This window comes from Elgaria multicarinata, chromosome 13 (genome assembly GCF_023053635.1).
Source record: "Elgaria multicarinata webbii isolate HBS135686 ecotype San Diego chromosome 13, rElgMul1.1.pri, whole genome shotgun sequence".
Lineage (NCBI taxonomy): Eukaryota > Metazoa > Chordata > Lepidosauria > Squamata > Anguidae > Elgaria > Elgaria multicarinata.
The window spans coordinates 29,132,187-29,154,211 of record NC_086183.1 but is presented as its reverse complement, the minus strand read 5'-3'; the positions used below and the strand labels follow the sequence as shown (position 1 = coordinate 29,154,211).

At 49.5% G+C, this 22,025-nt stretch overlaps 2 protein-coding genes across 3 annotated transcripts in view; both read right to left on the bottom strand.

The window, feature by feature from the left end:
* Positions 1 to 2,074: 2,074 nt before the first annotated feature.
* Positions 2,075 to 13,534, bottom strand: TOMM40 (translocase of outer mitochondrial membrane 40). The gene is made up of 10 exons (XM_063140025.1): positions 13,454 to 13,534; positions 11,120 to 11,333; positions 10,752 to 10,819; positions 8,081 to 8,173; positions 7,498 to 7,599; positions 6,724 to 6,829; positions 6,437 to 6,559; positions 5,339 to 5,415; positions 2,917 to 3,019; positions 2,075 to 2,313 (listed from the first exon to the last, which is right to left on the bottom strand). Exons 2-10 carry the CDS (start codon positions 11,322 to 11,324, stop codon positions 2,174 to 2,176), a joined length of 1,017 nt encoding a protein of 338 aa, XP_062996095.1. The 5' UTR covers positions 11,325 to 11,333; positions 13,454 to 13,534; the 3' UTR covers positions 2,075 to 2,173.
* A 1,402-nt stretch (positions 13,535 to 14,936) lies between these two features.
* NECTIN2 (nectin cell adhesion molecule 2) overlaps positions 14,937 to 22,025 on the bottom strand; it is a 98,133-nt gene continuing 91,044 nt past the window's right edge. Inside the window, exons 7-9 of one of the 2 annotated variants that reach the window (XM_063140022.1) lie at positions 20,691 to 20,754; positions 17,960 to 18,064; positions 14,937 to 16,665 (exon numbers count right to left, since the gene is read on the bottom strand). In XM_063140022.1, the coding sequence (XP_062996092.1) occupies positions 16,462 to 16,665; positions 17,960 to 18,064; positions 20,691 to 20,754 (373 nt within the window). In that variant the 3' untranslated portion in view covers positions 14,937 to 16,461. The remainder of the gene's footprint in view (positions 16,666 to 17,959; positions 18,065 to 20,690; positions 20,755 to 22,025) is intronic. The other variant, XM_063140024.1, reaches the window with a different exon arrangement.

The window sequence follows — 22,025 nt, the reverse complement described above, 5'->3', positions numbered from 1 at the left end:
CTTTCCTTTCCCCACCTGGAGAAGCAGGGGATCAAACCGGGGACCTTCCATGTGCCACCTACATGCTCTATCACACTGAGCTATGGCCCCCTCCCTACACCACACTGGCCTATGAAGCTCCTGGCAGGCACCAGGTCAGAATGGGGAGATCACAGCTTGGGTTTTGGCCACTAGGCTACACCAAGAACATCTGAAGAGCCCTCCTGGATCAGACCAAAGGTCCATCCAGCGCAGCACTCTGCTCACAGGGGTCAACCAGGGACCAACAAAGCAGGACATAGTGCAACAGCACCCTCCCACCCATATTCCCCAACAACTTACTGCTTCTGGAGGTTGCACTTAGCCAACAGGACTAGTAGCCATTGATAGCCTTCTCCTCCAGGAGCTCTTATTTGAAAGCAGGGCCATTTGCATTCCATACTTCTGAGCCACATCCAAGTGGCTACGGAAAAGCCTGGAACCAAGCTCCAGTCAACCCACCTTCTACGACAAGGATGCAGAACCAGCCCTCCAGGGTCCCCAATCCAGCCTCCCTGAATTCCCCATAAAGCCCTAGTCCCTTCCTCCAGGTCCACACGTTCCCCAAACCACCAAGCGTTTCAGTGTTCAAGCAGCTGGACATATTTCTTCTCCCTTTCTAAAAGGTCGAAATGTTTTTCTTAAGGCTTAGTTACCGGCAGTGAGAACTTTTCAGCTAAAATACACTGGCATTTGGAGCCCTGTCCACTACTGGAATGCAGCCGCTGCGAACGTCTCTGAAACGGGATTCAAAACTTGCGCTGAAACAGGTTCTGCGCTGCCACCCTGTGAGACAGGGAGCAGGAACAAACCAAAAAAAGACAGAGAAAGGCTGGAAGAAGGGTGGCAGATGTTTTTGCATTTTTTAATTGAAACCCGACGTTCCCAACTTTGCAGAGGGAGGGCGGCTCTCACCTTGCAGGGCTTTTTTTTTTTTTTTTTTGGTTTTGTTTTTCTTCTGTAAAAGATCGTTTCGTTCCCATAACTTATAAACATGATTTACACTCAGTCTCTGGCGGCGAGAGGGAAGGAGGGCATGCAGAGATTCCCCCGCTATCTCCACAGGGGGTGTGTGGGGGGGGTGGCAGGCACGCTGGGCAGCTGTGGGTGGGTGTTTCTCTCCCTCTGGTCCCATAGAGCGTCTCCGTGCATTGGGTGGGGGTCTTTTTCGGGGGTGGGGTGATGAAAGGTAAAGGTGGAGGCGGGGGGGGAGGAGGGGGAAACGGTGCTAATGCATCCAGCAGATACAGAAGCAGAAAGATACTTCCTGCAAAACCTGTTGCTGGCAGCAGCAGCAGCAGCAAGGGGTGCGCATGTGTGTGAAGAGAAGGGGAGGCAGTGGGGAACCCTGAAGGAAAAGCAGCAAGACAAAAACACTGGGTTTTTTTTAAAAAAAAAGAAAAAAAATGGAACAGGGAGGTAAGAAAAAAGGGAGGGTTAAGAGGTCTGGGCTTCGGAACACGTGCCAGGAAGGATCAAATGGTTCCTGGTGGTGGGAGTTAAGGCCCTGAAGGCTGGGACTGGCCGCTTGGGCACTTTTACAAAACCGTCAAAGGAGCACTTGTCCCTCCGGGCCAGAGAAAGAAAATGGGAAGGGAAGGATGCTTCTCTCTGAACAGAAAGAAATAAGGGAACCGGGGGCGGGAGGGAGGGAGGGAGAACTGTACAGAGGGATGTAGCTCTCCGGTCCGGGTCCGGGTCCAGGAACCATCGTCCCATGCTCGGCCCTGGGGTTCGTGCTGCTCCTACCACCTCCTGCGTTGCATTACCGGCCGTAGATTCCGTCAGAACGCACCTGCTTCCCCCAGGCCCAAAACAACACCCCCCTCTAGTGGCAGCAGGCCGGCCGAGCAGCTGCTTCCGTCAAAGGGCCCTCCGGGAAGAAAGCTCTGGCCGTAAACCCCACACAGAGTCCTGCCTCCAAGTTCCCTGAGAACCAGCTGACTGCTCTTTGTGGGCGGGTGAGAGGAAGGGTGAGAAAGAGAGAGGGGAGGGGAAGACTCATTGCTCAATACATCCTGCCTCCCCTCCCCACGACACTCTTTGGGTTCCCCCCCCCCACGCCCCATGGACGCCACCGCTGGGCGGACGCAAGTGGGAGGGACAAAGGGGCGTGAGCTGCACTGAACAGGTGGGGAAGAGGAGGGGGCGGGGATTAGCCAATGGTAAGGCCAAAGCCACACTGGAATTTGTTCTTGCGGTGGTTGAGAAAGGCGCCCATGGCCAGCGTGAGCGGCAGTGGGAGGAGCTTCTTTTCCAGCGCTGCCCCCACAATCCAGTTGCTGTCGACGGAGCCTGAGAAGGGGAGGAGAAACACGGTCAGGGCGGAAGAGCGCGTTCCAACGAAACGGCAACGGAGCAGCCGTGAGCTCTCAAGAAATACAAGAACATCAGGAGAGCCCTGCTGGATCAGACCGAGGGTCCACCTAGTCCAGCACTCTGTTCACACAGTGGCCAACCAGCTGTCGACCAGGGACCGACAAAGCAGGACATGGTGCAACAGCACCCGCCCACCCATGTTCCCCACACAGGCTTACTGCCTTGGATACTGGAGGCTGCACTTAGCCATCAGGGCTAGTAGCCATGGATAGCCTTCGCCTCCATGAATTTATCCAACCCCCTTTTAAAACCATCCAAATGGGTGACCATCACCACATCTTGTGGTAGTGAGTTCCGTAGTTTAACTAGGCGCTGTGTGAAGAAGTCCTTCCTTTTATCTGTCCTGAATCTCCCACCCATCAGGTTCATGGGAGGACCCTGTTAGGTTCCAGTATTTTGAGAGGGGGGGGGGACGCCTCCCTCTCCACATTCACCACACCAGGCTTCATTTCGTACAGCTCTTATCCGCCCCGCCAGTTAAGCTCCCTGCCTGAACTGGGGTGGAGATTGATGTCGTACCTCTGAAGAGCAGGTTGGCTTTGGGAAGGTCCAGCTGGTACCCAAACGTGACGCTTGTGTCCTGCATGCGGGTGCTGGCTTCCAATTCGACCCCCACCTGCAACTGGAAGATGACAGGGGGGAGAGAGAGAGGAAGAGCGTGAGGCTCCATGGAAGATGTGGGGAACCATGGCTGTCGACAACCTGCACTTCCAGCCAAGGCCCATCTGTGCTGGGAGCCCAGGGCTAAGAGCATGGGATGAAAAGGTATCGCAGCAAACTAAAGCAAACCTCCCGCTTGCTAAGCTTCAGGCACGATCTGTAAATTTCACCCTGCTTAACTTCAGAACCTGCACCAAACAGGCCCGGAGCACCCCAGTGGGTGACCAAGCTTATCCGCCCAGGGAGCTCTGGCTGTTGGGCGGAATAAAAATGCAATAAATAAATAAATAAAATAAACAAACACGGCATTCATCACCACAGACAAAAAGGTAAACAGGAATCTTATTTTTTTTATAAAACTACATATTACGTAATCAAAATAAACGGTGCGGCATGGCTTAATATTGAACCCTTTAGTACCAGATTAACACTATTGAGGGTATCCCAAAGAAATACTTTTGTAAGCTGCCGTGAGAGCCTTTTTTGGCTGAATGGCGGCATAAAAATCCTTAAATAAATAAATAAATAAATAACAAAAAAAGAGTTGCACTAGATTGGAAGACCAAAGGCATCAAGAGTCGGCATGGTTGGGCACTTGCCGGGGGCCTGCCACACAGCAGGGGCCCACTGACAAAAGCCCCCTGGAGTTTTGCCTCCTCTTCACCCTTGCAGCCTGCCTGTAAGAACATCAGAAGGGCCCTGATGCTGGATCAGACCAAGGGTCCATCTAGTCCAGCACTCTGCTCCCACAGTGGCCAACCAGCCATCGGCCAGGGACCAACAAAGCAGGACATGGTGCAATAGCACCCTCCCACCCATGTTCCCCAGCAACTGGTGCACACAGGCTTACTGCCTCGAATACTGGAGATATCACACAAGCCTCAGGGCTAGTAGCCATGGATGGCCTCCGCCTCCAGGAATTCATCCAACCCTCTTTTAAAGCCATCCAAATGGCTACGTCTTGTGGTAGGGAGTTCCACGATTTAACCCTGCGCTGTGTGAAGAAGTCCTTCCTTTTATTTGTCCTGGATCTCCCACCCATCAGCATCATGGGATGAGCCCACTGGGTTCTAGTATTTTGAGAGAGGGAGAAAAAGGTCTCCCTATCCACATTCTCCACGCCGTGCATCTATTTGTACACCTCTATCAGGTCTCCCCTTGGACACCTGCCACTCGCTCTGGCCCAGACCACAGAGGTGGTGTGTAGGAAGAGCAGTAGATGCCCACTGCCTGCTTGGCTCCCTGGCTCTCTAACTGCCAAGTGATGAGGACGAGGAACAAGAGAAGGCCAATGCAGTGAGGGACAGGGGCCATGGGGGTGTCTTGCCCAATGACCCTGCTAAACTGGGAACTACACTGGCAGAGGCCCATCTAGTCCACCGTTGTGCTTATCACAGTGGCCCATCGAACGCCTCTGGCAAGCCCATAAGCTGGACGTGAAGGCAAATGACGGGCTCCAGCCGAGAGCCCCCTCCCTCCTGCCAACAACTGTCGCTGCTGAGGCCATCAGACAGGGAAAGGAAGCGGCAGTCAGGCCTCCCTCCATCGTGCCTTGATCTATATGAGGCTGTTAGACAGGGAGAGAAAGGAAGCAGCTGCTGAACATTGCAACTAAGAATCTAGTGCCGGAATCTGCTGCTGCTTTTTTTTTCCTCTTCCCTCCCAACCCCCTTTCCTTTTGTGTCATGTTTTTTAGATTGTAAGCCCGTGGGCAGGGACTGTTTTAAGAAATATTTCTGTAAGCCGCCTTGAGAGCTTTTTCGGCTCAACGGCAAAATAAAAGTGCTTAAATAAATACATAAATAAATAAATAAATAGACCAACCCAAACGGGTATTCAGAGACACGCTGCCTCTGATCCTGCACTGCCTTTGGACCCCACTCAGGCTAGAACTCCACTGAAGCCCCAAACGAAGGGTAGCGGCAGCTCATTTCTGTCCCACGTCAGTCTTGCCTCTATTCATTCGCCAGTCTGTGCCGTTTCCACAATTTGCAAAGCGAATTCGTTTTTTTTAAACAGCACGACAATTCTCATTTAAACAAGGACGTACGTTCACAAAATATGAATCCTACATGCATTTTACCCTAGAATGGTTATTTTGGTACTTTTTTTGGGGGTGGGGGGAGTGGAGAATTGTGTCGCAAAATTTGGAAAAGTACAAATCTCAGCTCTCAAGCATGGGGGTGTGTGTGTGCTCACAATTCATGAAACGAACAGGTGAGACAGACAATGAACTCAACTTTATTCCTCCCCCACATGCAATCGCCCAAAGGCGACTTACCTGATCGCTGGCTTTGTGGTAATACGTGGCGTGTGCTCCTGCCTGCCCTATTGTCAGTGTACCGATCCAGTTAGGTGCTGTGGAGAGAGAAGTAAATAAATAAAATCCTTTCTGGCTCCATTCTGAGCGAGAAGCCCAGCTCTACACGCGCACATCCGTACCAAGCTGTGCCCACCAGAGTACAAAGAGTGCAGCACAAGCCAGCCCTGAATTCGCGCAGATCCGGTTGGTACCTGCAACGACGCCACCTCACACTCAAGGCTTTGACGCGCACCCCTCCCTCAGGCTAAGCACCACCACTTAAATACCTGAGGAAGAGGGTAAAAAGAAAAGTATAACCTTTCCCTTAGAGCAGAGGGAAAAGCTAAGGAGATTTGGAAAAGGCTTTTCTGTGAATATAGCAGGCTGAAGGTTTAATGTAATGTGCTTATTTATAAACCGACAGAGCAGGAGACACAGCCAAACTGACACGTGGTTTTATGGTAGCAAAATAAAGAAAATGTTTATTGTTGTTTACAGTTCTTAGTTCCTTCGAATTCTGTTGTTCTTTAAAATGGATACTGTTTTTAAAGTGTTGTTTTTATACATTTTTGATGGTTTTAAATTTTGTATACTTTTTAATATCCACTGTTTTTAACTTTTGTAAACCGCCCAGAGAGCTTCGGCTGTGGGGCGGTATATAAATTTAATAAATAATAAATAAATATTTAACTCTTGCCTATTCTTAAGAATACTGGTAGTAACAAATCTAATAACAACAACCCTTAGTCCCTATGATCTTATTTCCACTCACTCCTCACACAACTCCTGACAAGGAATCACACAGCTAAACACATCTCCCCTCCAAACCCAATCACCAACCGAACTCCCAAACCACTCAGCTCCCGCATATACCAGGTGGCCCAAAAGTAAGTATACAGTTGTTTAGAATGTTGATGGGAGGTACTGTATACCTACTTTTGGGGCACTCTGTATAGACTCCTCCCCCCTTTCCACAGCATCACCAGCCACACCCACTCAATCCAACATTCCACACTCTCTAGACATACTCACGCAGACATACCTAAGGGAATAGAAATGTGGGTAACGCCACAGTACCTGTGTATTTCCCAGCTAGTGACATGACGGTCCCTTCCTCTCCTGGGCGGCGATGATACACCAGCTCTCCACCTAGCGCCAGGCAAGGCGTGATGCTCTGTAGATAGTGTGCCACCAGAATCCCTGTGGAGCAGAGGAGGAGGTGGGTCAGCACCTCAGAGGTGGATGTTCTACCCAAATGAACAGGACCCTCAGGAGAGTCAAGCGACTTGGGTCAAAGGCCAGCCCAGTTGGGAAGACAGGGAGGGGAGGGGAGGGGAAGGAGGAGAGGGAGGGAGCCGTCTCACCTGAGCCCACTAAAATATCGGGGTTCCCTAGCGTGACGGCTGCAGTGAAGTCTGCGCCCCGGTATTCGCCATCCACTTGCCAGTTCACAAACTTTGATTGCTGCGTCTGGGATATGAGGGAGAGGGGAAAGGGCAGAAGTGGTGGAGGGGGAAATAGATTAGATTTCTACCTTGTTCGGAAGGATTAATTTAAAGCCAGTCAAAGGTAAACCACTCAGCAACAGAGATGCACCCAGCAATCAGGCAGCAGAAATTTCCACAAATTGGACGCTCTCTCCTGTGTTTCCCTCTAAATACGTCCGAGATACACTCCAGCACCAATTTTAAAGGGTAGGGAGAAGGTAGTGCCCCAGACTTTCCTACCCTGGTGCCTTCCAGATATTTTGGGCTACAATTCCTAATCATTGGCCATGCTGGCTAGTGCTAATGGGAGTCAAAATCCAAAACTTCCAGGCAGCAACTGCTGGGGAAGACCGTAGCCGCCCACTTGCCTGCACATACCAGTGGCTAAACATCTGTGGTCTTTTTAAAAAAATTAAAAAGGGATGTTTTGCAAAGCATCCTCTTTTGGTCACCTAAAGGTGATTCTAGCTTGCCACAGGAGACTAAAAGGGTGAATATTTACAAGACTGAACTAGTCACAAGCCAGCAATGTAAGCCGTGGCTTAAAGGGCCTGGATGCAACATGGACCATGATGCCCCAGCAGGGAAGGCAGGCAGTTGAGCCCATATGGGTGGGGTGTGGAGTGAAGAGCTCAGCACATTAATAAGTACCTGAAAGGCCACCTTGGAGCGAACTTTGTTTGCAAGCTGGTGAATGATCTGTGCATTGAGGCTGCCGCTGTTATCCATATCACCCACGAGCACAGGGAAGGCCTGTGGGTCAACGAGAAGGAGTTTGTTTAGTTGTAGTCTTTATATCCCGTGTTTTGTCGGTACAGCCCAAAATGTAGCAATTGTGAGTACATAAAATAAAATGCAATTCAGATAATGATATTTTTTTTAAAATCCAAACTAATAGCAGCAATGAAAGGAGCCTTGGCTATCTGTCATTAAAACCACTTCCAAATAAATTTTTAACTTGGCACTGAAATGAAAAGAGCAGGTCACAAGGAAATGACCAGAAGGAGGTTATTCCCCTGTTTTGGTGCCACTATGAAAAAGACCCTGTCTTTAATAGCCACTCTTCTGACTACTAGATGATGACCTTAGCAAATGGGCAGGCTCATATGGGAGAAGGCGTCCCTAACGCAGATGAGAATGGATCCCTAGTCCTAAATGGCCCAAGATGTACAAAAGTACAAAACCAAGTCCTAAATGGCCCAAGATGTACAAAAACAGCATACATCAAACTTACCTCTGTGGGGCTAAGCTGCTTTGTCCCTACGTAGGTCACCCCAAAGTGGTAATTGGAGTCGCCGACTGTGCTGAGAGCCACCGTGTGATTGACCTGAGGAAGACAAGAAGGGCATGAAACAGCAGCAAGACCCACCGACTCAGGGAAATGACTGCTGAGACCTGAATTCTAATTACCAAGCACCTGTTCAGCTGTGGTGAGCAAAGAGTGCCTCCAGGTGACCACACAGTGTTTTGTAAATTAAGAGTTTTTCCTTTTGTCCTGTAGGCTGCTGTGCCACAAATTATTAACACAGACAAGCCTGGGCAGGCAGGTAACATTTGCACAGGCAAGTATTTCGACGTAGTTGCAAAAATGATTAAGGGCTGAAAACAGACCTTTTGATTTGAATTTTAAAGTGGTGTGACCCTTATGAAATTTCCCCAAAATTCCCTTCTCAAGTTGTTATCAGGTCTACAGGGGGGCTAACAAAAGCTTTTGTGGAAAGTGGGTGGTTAGATAAAAGGAAATGGAATGGGAAAAGGGTTAAACATCTTTCTCTCTGCTTGACTGTTCTGATCAAAATTGAGAGTCCCCTACAGCTGCATTTAAAGGGAAAACAAAACTGAAGAAAGCGATATCACCCTGTTAGGAGATGATGATGATGATGATAATAATAATAATAATAATAATAATAATAATAATAATTTATTTCTTACCCGCCTCTCCCTTTGGATCGAGGCGGGGAACAACATCAGTAAAGGAATCAACACATCTTAAAAATTCTTGATTTTACATTGATCTGGGTAGGCCTGCCGGAAAAGGCTAGTCTTCAAAGCCGCCTTAATTAGCCGCCTTAGTTTTGTTTTCCCTTAAAATCACAGAGAGAGTTAATATTACGAATCTCCTCCGGTAGACCGTTCCATAATCCAGGGGCGACAGAAGAAAAGGTCCTCTGGGAAACTGACGTCAGCCTAGTCTTGGCTGACTGAAGTAAGTTCTCCCCAGAGGACCTGAGTGTGCGAAGCGGACTGTATGGGAGAAGGCGATCCCGCAGGTAACCTGGACCCAAATCATTTAGGGCTTTAAAGGTAATGACCAACACTTTGTACTTTGCCCGGAAACTAATTGGCAGCCAGTGGAGTGATTTTGATGTTGGGGTAAAATGCTCACCCCTAGATGTACTGGTGACCAACCTGGCTGCCATATTTTGAACTAGTTGAAGTTTCTGAACTAGGTACAATGGTAGCCCTATGTAGAGCGCATTGTAGAAGTCAAGCCTTGAGGTTACCAGCGCGTGCACAACTGTCTTTAGGTCTTCTGACTCTAAGAAGGGGCGCAGCTGGCATATCAGCCAAAGCTGATAGTAGGCACTCCTGGCCGTCGCGTTTATCTGGGCTGTCATTTGGAGCGATGGATCCAGGAGCACCCCCAAACTGTGAACAGTCTTTCAGGGGGAGTGTAGCCCCATTCAGAACTGGTTGACACACCTCCAAACCTAGGTCAGAGCCCTTGACAGCAAGCACCTCTGTTTTGTCTGGATTCAGCTTCAGTTTTTCCCCTCATCCAGTCCATTACCGCCTCCAAGCATTCATTCAGAGGAGACACACTATCCTTAGCTGATGCTGTTATTGAAGGCATAGAGAAATATATTTGGGTGTCATCAGCATACTGATAGCACCCCGCCCATGCCTCTGGATGATCTCTCCCAGCGGTTTCATGTAGATGTTAAACAGCACTGGGGATAGGATGGCACCTTGTGGTACGCCATACAACAGCTCCTTCTTTGAGGAGCAACTATCCCCAAGCATCACCATCTGGAATCTACCTGAGAGGTAGGACCAGAACCACTGCAGCACAGCGCCCCCGATTCCCAAACCCCTCAGGCGTTCCAGAAGGATACCATGGTCGATGGTATCGAAAGCCGCTGAAAGGTCCAAAAGTACCAGCAGGGGCACGCTCCCCCTGTCAATACTCATGCGGAGATCGTCCACTAAGGCGACCATAGCTGTCTCAATTCTGTATCCCGCCCTGAAGCCGGTTTGAAATGGGTCTAGAAAATCTGTATCATCCAAAACTACTTGGAGTTGGAAGGCCACTGCCCTCTCAATCACCTTGCCCAAAAATGAAAGATTTGATACCAGTCTGTAATTATTAAGGTCCAGGGAGGGCTTTTTTAGAAGCGGCCGTACCACTGCTTCTTTTACAACAACTGTTATCCATTTCATACCCAAAAACGCAACCCCGTGCACACATACTTGAGTGCAAGCTATATTGTATTAACCAAGTTTTCTGTAACAGCTGTTTAAACCACAATTGTTAGGGGACTGTTCTATATAAAACAAAATATTTAAAAATAAAAAAATACGTTACAGATTAATACATGGAAAAGCTTGACAGGTCCCTGGAACTCCGCCTGCACCGTCCTGTGTAATTCACTCCCTCTCTGGTTTGAAGCAAACCATGGTTGGCTGTTTTGCATCTAAATAAGCCAACCATGGTTTGCCACTGCTCAGGATAGGAATCTCCTCCCCTTCTGAGCACAGGAGTGAGAGAGGCAGCCCAGAGCTTACAACTGTTCGTGCATATCTCCATAAAACATGACTTGCTGCTACAGCTGAAAGCAGCCAGTCTCTCCTCAGATGTCCCAGAAGTGACTCTCTCAAACGGCTTGTAAATTCAAAGGAGTTACCTGGAAGTGGTTACTGAGACCTTTGTTCACAGTCAACTTCACACCCTCCATCTGGATGGGGAATAGTTCTGAAACAGTGAGAAAAAAAACAGGGGCTCAGATAAGTGTATATATTACATGATATGAATGTAAAAAAATAAATGCCATTAAAGAAAGGATCCCAGGATCAGAACACAGTGCAGAACTACTGCCAACACATCAGAGGGAAAGTTATATTCTAAACATCTTGCAAGACTAAACATACATTTAACAATCTGAAATTTCTGCATCAGACACAAGCATGCACTTCTGTGTGCGTGTTTTACGCTCTGGAGCGAGGACGAGTGTCCCACGTGTTAGGTGCTGCCAGGTGCTGGAGAGCTTTTTACCTTTGCATTTGCGGTGACACTCTTCAAAGGTGCCCGGGTTGGGAAGCTGGTCACACTTGTCTTCTGTGGCGCGATCTTGTGCCGGGGGAACCAGCCCACTGACTGGGGGCATAGAGAAACCAGGTGGCACAGATACCAGGCCAGAGCCTGGTCCTGGCACTGCAGGAGGCGGTGCCGGGGAGCTGGCAGCCAGGACGTTGCCCATGGTGAGAAACTAGGAAAGAGGAAAGAAAGTGCTGGTCAAGCGGCAGATTCCCCCAGAGATGCCTCACCCCCTCGTTAGCAGCCATGGCTCGGTGGTAGACTGTATGCCTTGAAATGTATAAAGGTCTCAGTTTTTGCACACCTGTGCATGACAAACTGCACCTGAAAAATCCTTCTGCACAACCATCAGAAGGTACAGGAACCCCCCTCTGCATCAGATCCCTCCAGCAAGGCAAGGCTTTGTTCCAGAAGAAATGGCTGCTAATTTTGTTCAGTAACCGGTTTTGCTAGGCAGCCACTACGAAAAAGGAGTATCAGGGAAGATTGGAGCGGTTCTGGGCCACAGTCTCAAACCCACCTGAAGCCCTACTGAGAGATGTTGCTTCTTCCACACTCCTCTTTTTGCTTCTGGGTTAGTACCTAGCATATGTGCACATGTGCATGCATGAGTGCAGATTTGCCAAATGACCACTGGCATAAATCCACCATTTGTTAACTGCTAGCAGTCATAGGCTCAAAGAGACCCCCGATAGTTTTACTCTGAACACATGCTTTGCATGCAAGAAGTTCCTGGTTTAATCCCCAGTGGCATCATCAGATAGGCAAGAAAAGACTTCAGTGTGAAGCCCCAGGGAGCTGCTACCGTTCCGCATATGTGCATTGGGCTTGATGGACCAACTGTCTAACTCAGTAGAAAGCAGCTTCCTACAACTACCAGTAGCCATATCAGGCTCCAACATAGTAACATAGAACACTGCCTTACACCGAGTGAGAAACAGAAAAGAAAATGTTCTCAAGTTCCAGAAAAAAACTTTAATAAGCCCAATGCATTTTGAAAAAATTATTTCCTTCCTCAGGGCCCACTTGTCTTTTTTCCAGATATATATATGGCAATATCTTATTTATATACAACATTTATGTACCCCTCTACATCTACATAGGTTCTAGAGCAGCGGACAGTAAAAGATTAAAAGACAGAAAGAATAAACACGAAGTTATTATTATTGCTTTTAAAAGAGAACCAAAAGAACACACACAAAAAAACTTGGCTGATCAATCAAGGAAGGCTTTAGGAGGTACCAAAAACAACACAATGTCAGCACCTGCCTGGCCTCCACAGGCAAGGGGTTCCACAGAAAGGGGGCCAACACATGGAAGGCTCTTCTCCGGGTGGATTGCAATGGGGCCGCAGGCCCATGCGGAAACACCAGGAGCGTGCCCTCTGATGACCTCAGTGACTGGGCAGGTTGGAACAGGGTGACTTGCTAACACTTCCTGTTTCAAACAACTCTTGTACAGAGTTGGATCTTTGACCCACCTGGCCCAGCACTACTGACACCGACTGGCAGCGGCTCTCCAGGGTTTCAGACAAGATAACTTGGGACCTTCTGCATGCAAAGCAGAAGTGATGGCCACCAGGACTTCCAAAGAGGGTTTGACAAAACCCTTGGGAGGAGCAGGCTATCAAGAGCTGCAAGTCCTAATGGCTGTATGCTACCTCCATGATCAGGAGCAGTATACCTATGTATACACCAGTTGCCGGGGAACATGGGTGGGAGGGTGGTGTTGCACGGTGTCCTGCTCGTGGGTCCCTTGGTCGGCCACTGTGTGAACAGAATGCTGGGCTAGATGGGTCTGATCCAGCCTGTTCTTGAAGCACGTGCTCTGCCTCTAAGCCCCTCCCTCCGGGAAGCAGCCCTATAGCCTGCTCGGGAGGAGGCTCCCAGCTGCAGCCTGGAGGCGGGAGGAGACGCGCAGTAGCAGCAGCAGCCGGACTCTGCACCAAGGCCGCCAGTTGCTGACCCCTGGCTCAACGCGAGGGACTAGCGGCTTGGGCTCATGGCCAGCGGGGTCCGAGGGACGGCCGGCCTGGCTGCCTCTTCCCTCCCTCTGCCCGGAGCTCCTCCTACCCACCCACCGACCCACCCACCTCCCCCGCCGCAGTGTCCATTTTGGTTTCGCCTCCCCCACTCCTCCCTCGCTCTCCGCCCGGCCGCCTGCCTGCCCCGACCTCCCTCCCCGGCCATGTCGGGCTCTCCCCTCTCCCAGCAGGCCGCGTCTCTTCCCACAGGCCTGTCCGCCCGCCCGCCCGCTTCAGCCTCGCCCGCCCGCTCTCCCCGCTACACTCACGCGGCGGCGGCAGGAGCAGCAGCGAGGGCTGGAGCCGGGAGACACCCGAACCCGCCTGTCCGGAGGCCCCGCCCCCTCACTGCCGCCATTGGCCCGCATCGCCTCCAACTCCGCCCTTGCTCAAGCTTACCCACCACGCTACTGGCCCGTGCCCCGGCAAGCCACGCCCCTTCTCCGAGACCTCATGGGTTACAGGCCTGCCCGTGTCCCACCGCTTCCTCTCCGTAGGGTGGTTGCTATTGGTCGCGCGCACACCTAGGGAGCTACCCGAGCCAGCCGTCCTGATTGGGCGGATTATGAAATAAATCTGGCCTCTGAACGCCTATTGGTGGGTTTTCCCCTGCTGGCACGGAGCCTCGCCGCATTTTCATTGGCTGTTTTTCAAATAGGGCGGGGAACACGGCTCTCTGCCGACTAGTTATTGGTTAATTTTTTTAATGAGAGGCGGAGTGCCCAGCTAAGTACGCAAGGTCAGTTGAGAAGAACAGGGGCAAGGTCAGGTGGCCGTCCCGAAGTGCATCACGGCGACCACAGAGTTTGCGGGCTAGCGCAGCCGGAGAAAACCATAGAGAAAGCGGGGACGACGACGACTCATGAACGGCACCATCTTTGTAGTAAAGGACGCTGGTTGTGGTCCCGCCCCTTCCTGGCGCCCACGGTTACCATAGAAACATGTGGGTGGTTTCTAGGCTCCACTTTCTCCCTCAAAACTAGCAAGCCCAAGATGTACAAAAATACAGCCACTGAAATTAGGGGTGACCATATGAAAAGGAGGACTGGGCTCCTGTATCTTTAGCAGTTGCATAGGAAAGGGAATTTCAGCAGGGGTCATTTGTATAGATGGAGAACCTGGTGAAATTCCCTCTTCATCACAACAGTTAAAGTGCAGGAGCTATACTAGAGTGGCCAGATTTAAAAGAGGGCAGGGCTCCTGCAGCTTTAACTGTTGTGATGAAGAGGGAATTTCACCAGGTTCCCCATATATATAAATGACACCTGCTGAAATTCCCTTTTCTATGCAACTGTTAAAAATACAGGAGCCCGGTCCTCCTTTTCATAGGGTCACCTTATTGAAGGGGGACCTTGAAACTCACATTGCGCCACTGTACATTTGAGAAATTGTATAGACATTGACATATATCTGTAATGAGAATGACTGGAGATAGGAATTGGTCCCTCTTCAAAAGTACTACATGGAATGTGTACATTCCCCCCCTTCCCCGCTTAATTTTCCCAAACCTTCTTGGGATTGCACATCATGGAGTCTCAGGCCAGTGAGTTTTGGTATTTGCTTTCCATGGTATGATGGAATGGCCAAAGCTCCCAAGCAGCTTTGCAATGCCGTACAAAAGAGAGTGAGCACCAAAACGCAAGACAACGGCTGTGCTGGCCCTCCCCACCCACAGACCATGCTGCTGCCACCACACGCAGTTGAAAAATATTTATTTTTTATGAAATAACATCAATACAAAGGTTTTTTTTAAAAAAAAATCCATTTCTGTCCCCGTTGAAATTCAACCACTCAGTAGTGTCAAGCAAAGGCACATAAACGGGCAGTGGAGAAAAGGCATTGCGTGATTGAGCGCATAGATCATTCCCTCCCCCAGACCCTGAGATTCAGGGAGTTAGTAGGATTGGTGCAGCTAGTATAAAATAATCATTATTGTGTTCAAAATCCCACAGTGCCAATTTGTACCTGCATCCACAGAAAACAGCAGCAGTGGAAGAGTGTACGAAGACCATACCTTAGAATGGTTCAGTCAACGTATTTTATAACATATTTTTAAAAAGCTAAAAACAACAACCCAAAAACTTTTCACATTTTCAGGAGCCCAGAGACCCAAACTCAATTGGGCGGCATCCAAACTCTTGGGGTACAGCTTCAAAATTCAAGTAGTGACCGGAGCCTGGAACAGAACTATGGGGAAATCATGTCGGTAGGTTGTTCATTACGCCAACCTCCCTGCCCCAAGGAAAATGTCTTCTTTCTGAAACAGGGGAGGCTCTCAGCAGATCATCTAATGCAAGCTCTTGCCATACAGCCTTCCTGCTGAATTGTGGGGTCTGGTCTCAGACAAACAGTTCATCTGGGGCTGTAAAATTGTTCCTGGATTGTGCCACTTCAGAAGACTTCAGGTGGAGGAAGGTGCTGCATCATTGAATCTTGCCCCACCTGAAAGATTCTCTCCAGCTGTTGGAGAGAAGGCCTCTAGCATAACCTTCGCCTTGATCTGCTAATTTTCTGTGTCTGGGATTTTTGGGGGCAGGGGAGGGGCAGGAAATGAATCGTGCAATCTCCCACTTGCAAACTCAAGTGGCAAGGTCCAGGAAGAGTTTCACTGTGTAGTTTGAGCTTCCTGTCTAGATAACCCAACAACCTCCAGCTATGAGAAGTTAATGTAGGAGCAGAAGGAGGACGGAGAAATCCACTTCTTCCCCCTCAAACTGGCTTTAGGAGAAACCTGATCAGCATAGTATGGGAGCTAAGCTGCAAGTTAGACCTGCATCCTGCATCCACACTTTGGGAGTGTTCTTGGTTTTTCTTGAGGATTCTCACCTCATTGTAAACGGACTAAGTAGCGTTCAGCCTCGTACCTCAGATGTTCAGATATATATGGGCTCAGAGTCAGGACAGGAGAAGTTGGCAAGAGGACCTACTGAAGTTTGGGGGAGGTTGGGAACTGAGGCCACTGCCGGCGGCAGGCCCACTTCAAAAGATCCAGAATGAAAAATCCAAGAAGGCACTATTCACATTTGGCATACTGTAGGCTTGGGAGGGGTAGTCACTTCTTCCTGCATGATGGAGGAATTTACAAGGCCTGTTTTGAGCAAGGGGTGCTCCCGCCCATCTAAGGCACACGTGAAAATCAGGATTCCAAAACAACAGAGCCTGGCAGCTAACCGGGATGTAGTGGCAAAGAAGCAGCATCAATCCAGGACAGACGCAAAATACGCCCATGAGCAGCGTCCTTCTCTCTGGACCGCAGCTGGAGGTTCAACCTACAGGCTCAGACATACATGGCCCTGGACATGACAAAGGCCTTGTCGGTTGCCATGGGAGTCAGGGCTGTCTCATCCTCGTTGGCCGTAAAGGAGAGCGCATCGTAAATGGGGTTGATCTGGTCCAAATACTCATCCTCCAGGCCGGCTCCAGCTTCGCCTGCTGCCTCTCGCTCCTCCAATGTCGGCAGCTCGTGGTATCGTGGGGCCTCCTGCAGAGGGGAGCAAACAGATGGGAGAAAGTATTCACTCACAGTGGCCTCTCCTGTTCCTACCTCTCCCACAACACTGAAATTTAGGTTGGGCCAGGGGCTGTGCCTGGATCGCTGCAGCCCCGTATCCCCGAGATCAGTTGCTGGAACTGGAAGCTGGGACCTGGATCTGGGAGCATCCCAAACTGGAAGCTGGATAATAAAGCACAGTTGTTCCTGCTCTGTTGACCAAGAAAAGGCAAATGCCCAGGCTCCTGATATTTTTACTAAGCTTGGCCAATCCAGAAGTTTCATACTACCAGCCAGTCACTGGGACTGATGTTGCATGCCCCTAGCCAGAGGCCTCTGAAGCTGAAACACATGGTAGCCCTGGGCTAGGAACTTCCTAGCTAAAGTTGAAGGGTTGGTTAATTATGACCACCATCGCCCCGCCCCGGGAATGGTATTGCAACAGAGACATGCCACAAATTATATGGTACCTATTTCTTGTTCTTTCTTGTTATGTGCACAGGGTGGTTGGTGTGCACAGAATTTGCCCACAAAACTACATTTGTAGATTACCTGCCAAACATATCCAGGGCCAGCCCAACTGCGGAGGAAACACTGCTGGCTCTTTGAAGCAGCAACCGGTTTAAAGGGCAGCACTATTGTTACTGGTGCTATTGAAGCAGCGTGCAGTCCAAGAAGTGAACCCCGGGATTTTATGCAACGCTGGAGGTTGTCCAGAGGGGGACCCCGAAGTTGAAAGCAGCGTGATACTTTTGCGTTTGCAAGGGAAGAACAGCAAAGGAGGTTTGGAGAACACAGAAGCTGCGTTCCCCCTTCCCTGTCCTCATTCTAGCTTCTGAAAGCTCATTGAGCGTGGCCCACGGGTTTGCAAATGAATTGCTTCTCTTCACAGCCGTAAGGACCAGAAACTTGTGCCGTTTAAAAAAGAGGGGAAAAGGCAAGCGTCTCAGGATTCTGAAATGTGCACTCAATAACCAAAGTCCATGCTTTGGGAGGTGTGATTGCAGATGTGTGGGATATACCCCAGGAGGTAGGGGTATGTGTGTGTGTGTGTGTGTGTGTGTGTGTGTGTGTGTGTGCATTTGATGTATTTCTGATGCCTAATGGGGCCTCACGGTCATCATGGAGCAAGTTTTCTTCCCGAGGCAAACCCAGTCCAGGCAGATCCATTTCTGGCTGTCAAAGTTAATCCTATTTAAGAGGATTCGGTCACCTCACCACACCCCTTGTGCTCCATGTGGGATCTTCCCTCGAGAAAACTCTTTGGCACCAGCTTCTCCCTCACCTCCATTGTGGTGGCAATGACCCCTCCAAAGAGATCGTCTGTAATGCTGGGTTCAAAATAGGGAGTTTTGAGTGGGATACTCTCAGCCTCAGTGAGTTTAGGAACCTGGAATAAACCAGAGATGTGGTGAAGACGGGCGAGCCTGAGCCACCAAAGGAAACCAGGACAGAGAAAGGACACCAGAGTTGGAATAAATTCCAGGATACTGGATGGCCAGACAGATCCTGGCGCCATATCCACGCCTTGGAGAGTTCCTCCCCGTCCTCAGCCGCCTAAGCCTTTCTAAAGAGCCTTTTCGGCTTGGCCTCCTCATACTCAGCTGCAGAAAGGAGAAGAAGGCCACAGCTAGACCTAAGGTTTATCCTGGGATCATCCAGGGTTCGCCCCTGCCTGAGCACTGGATCCCCTGGGTGTCACCTAGATGAACAGGTTTGACCCCAGGACAATCCTGGGATAAACCTTAGGTCTAGCTATGGCCGAAGTTGCCAGAAACACACAGGTTCTTTTGTCAACAGGGTTTCGCCACGCTCTACGTCGTCTTTTCATCCTCAGCCAGCTACCGCTGGCAGCGGAGTATGTGGGGGGTGCTGATTTTGCCATTCCATGCTAGCACCACCCAGGTGTGGAATTTGCTACTGAGAGCAGGATTCAATGTCCCAAGAACCCCAGCTTTCCATTTAGAAACACGCACACAAGTTCCTAGCCCTTAAGGTGGCAAAGACAGCTTAAAACAGCTCTTTTCCAGGAAGCATTCCTCACCAGACCAGAGCCGTTTTTACTGGTATTCCATTTTCAATTGATGAATTTTAATAGTTGTTTTATTTTTTATTTTTACTGTTTTATTGGTATGTTCACCACTCCAGAATCTATTGTAGGTATGGAGCGGTATATAAGTATTGTACATAATTGTACATGTAAATAAAGAGAGGCGTAACCGAGCATGGGCACGGCTTGCTGAAATCTCAGAAGCCAGAGGGAAGGGCTGGTAAAGGATTCCAGTGGGGAGTGTGGGGCGAGGCTTCATTGACCCACAGAGCTCTTTGACCTGCTGCAGGACTAGCAGAAAAAGAACAGGTTGTGCGAAACCGACGCAATTACACACGGATTTGGGATGACATCAGGATCCTGCTTTTCTGGGCCCAAGTGGGCTTTTTCTAACCCCCCTTCCAGTGCAAAGTATAGACAGCCTCTGGGTGGTGGTTGTTGCATTTATATCCCGCCTTTTTTCCTCCAAGGAACCCAAGGCAGAGTACATAATCCTTCGCCTCCTCTCCATTTTATCCTCACAACAACAACCCTTCGAGGTAGGTTGGGCTGAGAGGCTGTGACTGGCCCAAAGTCACCCAGTGGGTTTTCATGGCCGAGTGGGGACTAGAACCCAGATCTTCTGACTCCCAGTCCAACGCTTTAGCCACTACACCACACTGGCTCTGAGTAGACTGGTGGAGGCAAAAAGAATGAGAGGGACAGGTCTTTGCTGTGGGGGAGGTGCTGGGCCAGCATTAGAAGTTAGCATTGTAGTTAGCTACTGTAAGGCCTGCACTCCAGCATGGTGCCTCCTGCCGACCCCTGCCCCGTGCTGTTCCTTCTCCTCTTTTCTGCCATCTGGGGAACCAGCATTTTTGAAATGAGAAATGGGGTCATCCTAGTAACTGCCTGGGAAGACAGGATTCACACTTATTGAACATTCTGAGCTCCATCAGATGAGGAAAATCGCGTTTGCTTGCCGTCACTTCTCCACCCGCGCGTTTGTCCCGCTTGACTTCCTCTTTCAAAAGAGGAAGTAAACAACGGGCACGTGGCCCATTCAGTGGGCCGTTTTGATCCCACTGCTTCTGCACACAGCAGGAGAAAGCAGCAACTTCCGTCTGTAAAAATAAGTCAGACTTCTTGGGGTGTTTTTCTGTTCTGCGAAGAAGGCTAGAAGGGGCGGGAGGTACATGGAAGGCAGACGTTGTGAGAAGGACCTGCGAAAATCCGTGAGTGCCTAGCAACGAGCGTGCAATAAAACTCTCGTCTGATGGAGCTCTTTGGAAACCACCCAGACAGCTTCAGCTATGGGGCGGTCTAGTAATGTATTAAATAGTCACAGTCATAATCACATGAGGGCTGGGGCTTCAATGTGGAACTAGCGTTGGACCAATACCAAGATTCAAATCCCTCTCAGCCCATTCAAGAGGCATCAGGACAACCATCTGTCAGGGATGCTTTAAGGTGGATTCCTGCATTGAGCAGGGGGTTGGACTCGATGGCCTTAGAGGCCCCTTCCAACTGTACTATTCTATGATTCTATGAAACTCCATGGGGTGACTCTGAACAGTAGAGGCTGTGATGTCAGTGGGGCGGTGAATCCACTCCGGGTTTTAGTCAGAACCAGTCAGAGCTCTAAAGGAGCTGTCCACGCTGCAGAGCTCCTTTAGATTTCTGTCTGGGCCGAGCTACTGTTAAAAGCACAGCTGGTTGAAAAGTTGGCAACTGGGGTCAAACCGGGGCAGAATCTTATGTGCTGAGATGGAACCTGCCATTCAGGCGCTGGGTTGGGGCAAGGCTCTGCTAGCGGGTTGGCAGGCGTAGCAAACATCAAGGGTCTGCAACTCGCATTGTTTTAATTCCGTTAAAACCCAGTTAGGAGATGTAAAAAAATCCGCATTTATCTCCTCCCTCTTCTTGTCCTGGGTTGTAATTCACCTCGATCCTTCCGGGCCCCGAGCGGAGTTGGAGCGATACTTACCGGTTCGGTCTCCTCGGAGAGCTGGCAGGGTGGGGGTGGCTTGTAAGCCGGTGGCCCTTCCAGTCTGCAGGGATGAAAGGAAGCGGGAGAGGATCAGGTGAGGAAATCGGAACAATTGAGCCTGCACCACCCAGTCTACCACTCCTTTGTTTTTCATTAACCAGAAGTGCCGGTGGCAAACTGAGGGCTCATCTACACCAAGCAGATATTCCACTCTGAATAACACTCGGGAAGACAGAAACAAACTTCAAAGCGATCTTGATAGGCTGGAGTACTGCGCTGAGAACAACAGAATGAAATTTAATAGGGATAGATGCCAAGTTCTACATCTAGGAAATAGAAATCAAATGCACAGTTACAAGATGGGGGATACTTGGCTCAGCAATACTACAAACGAGAAGAATCTTGGAATTGTGGTATTATTATTATTATTATTATTATTATTTATTTATTTATTTATTTATTTATATAGCGCCATCAATGTACATGGTGCTGTACAGAGTAAAACAATAAAATAGCAAGACCCTGCCGCATAGGCTTACATTCTAATAAAATCATAATAAAACAATAAGGAGGGGAAGAGAATGCACCAAACAGGCACAGGGTAGAGTAAAACTAACAGTATAAAAGTCAGAACAAAATCAAGTTTTAAAAGCTTTAGGAAAAAGAAAAGTTTTTAGCTGAGCTTTAAAAGCTGCGATTGAACTTGTAGTTCTCAAATGTTCTGGAAGAGCGTTCCAGGCGTAAGGGGCAGCAGAAGAAAATGGACGAAGCCGAGCAAGGGTAGTAGAGGCCCTTGGGCAGATGAGTAGAGACCCTTGAGCAGGTAGATCACAAGCTTAATATGAGCCAACGGTGTGATGTGGCTGCAAGAAAGGCAAATGCTGTTTTGGGCTGCATTAATAGAAGTATAGCTTCCAAATCGCATGAGGTACTGGTTCCTCTCTATTCGGCCCTGGTTAGGCCTCATCTAGAGTTCTGGGCTCCACAATTCAAGAAGGACGCAGACAAGCTGGAGCGTGTTCAGAGGAGGGCAACCAGGATGATCAGGGGTCTGGAAACATAGCCCTATGAAGAGAGCCTGAAAGAACTGGGCATGTTTAGCCTGGAGAAGAGAAGATTGAGGGGAGACATGGTAGCACTCTTCAAATACTTAAAAAGGTTGTCACATGGAGGAGGGCCAGGATCTCTTCTCGATCCTTCCAGAGTGCAGGACATGGAATAACAGGCTCAAGTTACAGGAAACCAGATCCCGGCTGGACATCAGGAAAAACTTTATGACTGTAAGAGCACTACAACAATGGAACCAGTGACCTAGGGAGGTTGTGGGCTCTC